Source organism: Phalaenopsis equestris, unplaced genomic scaffold (genome assembly GCF_001263595.1).
Source record: "Phalaenopsis equestris unplaced genomic scaffold, ASM126359v1 Scaffold000840, whole genome shotgun sequence".
Classification (NCBI taxonomy): domain Eukaryota; kingdom Viridiplantae; phylum Streptophyta; class Magnoliopsida; order Asparagales; family Orchidaceae; genus Phalaenopsis; species Phalaenopsis equestris.
In genome coordinates, this window is record NW_018165280.1 from 460,552 (window position 1) to 464,170 (window position 3,619).

Consider the following 3,619-nt stretch of genomic DNA (forward strand, 5'->3'; position numbering starts at 1 on the left):
AAAGTGGGTTTTTTTTTTTTTTTTTTTTTTTTGACAAATAAAATGGGAGGATATTAAAAAAAAGCTCCTCACCTTTATCCGTTCGCTCCTCCTAGCGCTCAGCTTCAATGGCTGTCGCGACCGTGACTCTCTTCCTCACGCACTCTCGCCGTCTTCCCTATCCCTCGTTTTGCTGTACCCATTCCTCCTCCTCCTCCTCCTCCTCATTTCTTCCCTTTAGCATGTCGCTGTATCGCTCACAATCCCCTTTTCTCACTCTGTTCATTCCTTCTAGACTGCGAAGATTTCCTAGGGTTCTTGCCGTCGCCGAAAATGAAAGGAATACCGTGCTATCGGAGTCGGACTTGGTGGAGGAGGAGAAAGCTATTGGCGGAGGAGTTGGCGCTTCAGATGAGACGAAGCTCCGAGTGCGACCCTGTGAGCTCTACATTTGCAATCTTCCGAGGAGCTATGACATATCACACTTACTGGAATTATTCAAACCGTATGGAACTGTTCAATCTGTTGAGGTGATTGTCTTAGCAATTTTTTTTTCGCGATAGTGAATTTTGCTCATGACTCTATGCTGGGAAAGTCTCGATTCCTATGCTTTGTTTGATTTGAAGTAATTAAAATAAATGAAATGAAAAAGAGATAGATATGTAATAAAGAAAGTAATCGAAGCCTCAGTTGTTTGTTTGATGATAAATTCGATGATTTTTTTGTTCGTTTATGTTAGGTTCATGGAAAATTGAGCGTTTGTAGAGCGTTTGTGTCGACAAATTTTCTTTATATTTCTCACCTGGTTCGTGTAGGAAATTATCAATGGAAAATTGCATTTGTTTGCAATCTTCGGTAAATCCAATTTTCTATTAATGGCATTAAAAACAAAGTGCCGATATGAAATTTTGAAGTAAAGCGCATTTGCATTTCCCAAATCCCTTCAATCCAAAAGTACCTATAATGTTCTCGTGGATGTAAGGTTATGCATTTGTACTAATGTGTTCTTAAATTCAATGAATTGGATTAGCAGTGCTTTGCGGATCTGTAATGTGGACAAAGAAAAAAGAACTGGAAAACAAAGAACGAAGAAAAAAAAGATGGATTTGAACTTCTTAGGTTAAGCAATACTTTGATTCAATGAACTTTAGGCTTTTGTTTGCAGGTTATTAAAGAATAGACATAAAGGGTGCCTTTTTTTTTCAAATAAAAGCTAAATACAGGCCCTGTAGTATACTTGCCACTCATTACTATTGCAAGTTTTGCCAAAGAATTTGCATCAATGAATAGGATAAATTTGGATAATCAGTTGATTTTCTATTGGATGGCTGGGCCTGGGTAGAGAAGTTTTATTATGGCTGTTGAAGAAATGTCTACTCATGAGATTCACTTTGGTCAGCTGAACTTATTGAGTAACTTTTACATCCATAAGACATGTTTTTAGTGCCATTTGACTTCAAAGATTGGATTAAGTTATGTTAATGAATGATATTAGATTAAGGCTCATCTATTGTATGTTCACATCTCCCTGGAATAAATCCTTTGTAGAATGTGGATAATCATGGAGCTTTGGATTTTATTTTCTAATAATCTATTTTGTTTAGTTCTTGCTGGTATTTTATTGGTGCTTTGGGGATGTTGTGAAACACAAGGGAATGTGTTTATTACGTGTTTATTAACCGCACATCATAGTTCATCAATATAAAATTTTGTAATGTCAAAAATCTTAGAAAGCTATTGTTAGCAGTGTAAAACATCATAATCATGGAGCTTTGTATATTATTTTCTGATAATCTATTTTGTTTAGTTCTTGCTGGTTTTTTATTGGTGCTTTGGGAATGTTGTGAAATACAAGGGAATATGTTTCTTAACTGCACATCATAGTTCATCAATATAAAATTTTGTAATGTCAAAAATCTTAGAAAGCTATCGTTAGCAGTGTAAAACATCATCATAACCTGATGCATTTCCTCCATTTCCTCCATTTTCTCATTACTAATGGTTTGACCATGCAGCAAGATCATTGGAAAGCATAATAAGTGTTTATGTTTGGACCTGTCTAGGTTTTGTTTGTGAGCCTTGGTTGAGATAATAGAGGCAATATGAACAACCATAATTGTGAGTTAAGTTGGTGTTTAGAAGAAGTTCATTGTTTTCATTAATGTTAAAGTCATTAAATGGAGCTTTGCTCTAGGTCTTTTTAGGCCATGAATTAGTTTAGATAGCAATCGACAAAGTTATGATACACAAACTGCTTTAATTTTATTCCAACGTTTGACTCATATTTGTACTATCCTTAAAGATTTACTTAATAGGAAGTATGCAAAATCTTGAAATAAAATTTAGTTATAAAATTAATTACAATAAGTTTCCCACATGGATCAGCTAGGTCATCCACGAGCACATGGATCGATGAGGTGGCATGTAAGGAGCAGATTTAGGGGCCGTTTGGGGCAGCTTATAAGTGCGGGCGGCGGTTTCAAAACGCCGCCATACCGTTTGGGTCGCGCTTTTCGCCAGCCTAGCCTGAATAAGGGTGTTTAAAAAATATTTAAAGTAATGAAGCATCGTCTTAGGGTTCGTTTGGGGCAGTTTATAAGTGCGGGCGGCGTTTTGCCAAACTGTTTGGTTCACGTGTTTCACCAGTTTATCAGAAATTACGTTTGAGTTTTTACACTAAACGCAGGCCGCGGGTCGACCCCTGCGGCCGGCCCGCTGGCCGCGTTTCAGGATAAGCAGCTTATCCTGAAACGCACAAGCTGCCCCAAACGGACCCTTAGCCATACTATATGTAGGATATATGAGCATGAATTACATGTGTTGATTTCTCCTCTCAAATATATGTTACTTGTTTAGGAAGTATCAAGTTGCTTTCAAGAATTTGATGTCTTTGCTTGCTCAAAACCTTCATATATATGTCGGCCATCTCAAGTTTTGTAGTGATATGAGGAAGAAAAATGTTACAAGAATTGAAAGTATCTTGAATGATAATAACTTCAATATTCTTGGTCTTCTTATGATACACTAGACTGACATCGATAGTGAATGTCAAGAGGAGCTTGGTTTCTTGAGGAAATGAAGGTTAGATTGAATTCCACATAGCAAGATAATTTCGGATTATGCTACATACATTGCGTTCACTTGGTAGATGATTTAGATAAATGACTTTCTTTTTTTAACTCTTCCATGTGTGTTGACCTCATTTTTAGTGAGGTCTAGTCTTCCTCTTAGGGTTTAGGATCTAGCCTTAGGGATCCCCCTTCGAGTATCTTAGAACCTTAGAAATGGGACCCGCCTCATTTTAGAAATTCAACCCGCTTCTGTACTCCTTTGTGGTTCCGCGTGTGTGGTATCGACTTCTAGCACTTGGAAGGATGAAACCGACATAAGGAAACCCAAAATGGATTCCTATAGGACCTTTCCGAGCCTTAGGGTGACCTTATGCACAATTCGCACTCCTGCGCGCACCAGCTTCGCCTCCTCTGTTACTTGTCCGATCGCCGCAATTCGCATTGCCTCCTCTGTTACTTGTCGAATGCTCGAGTAAACCTTTTGGGAGATCGATCCGCGGGTCGAAATTTTGTGAAATTTGAATTTCGACGCGTTTTGACCCGATTGTCGACGACGCCGTCCGAGCTCC

At 38.2% G+C, this 3,619-nt stretch overlaps 1 protein-coding gene across 1 annotated transcript in view; it reads left to right on the forward strand.

The window, feature by feature from the left end:
- Nucleotides 1-55: 55 nt before the first annotated feature.
- Nucleotides 56-3,619, forward strand: part of LOC110031746 (33 kDa ribonucleoprotein, chloroplastic-like) — a 25,454-nt gene continuing 21,890 nt past the window's right edge. Inside the window, exon 1 of the mRNA XM_020735114.1 lies at nt 56-509. Within this exon, the coding sequence (XP_020590773.1) occupies nt 108-509 (402 nt within the window). The 5' untranslated portion in view covers nt 56-107. The remainder of the gene's footprint in view (nt 510-3,619) is intronic.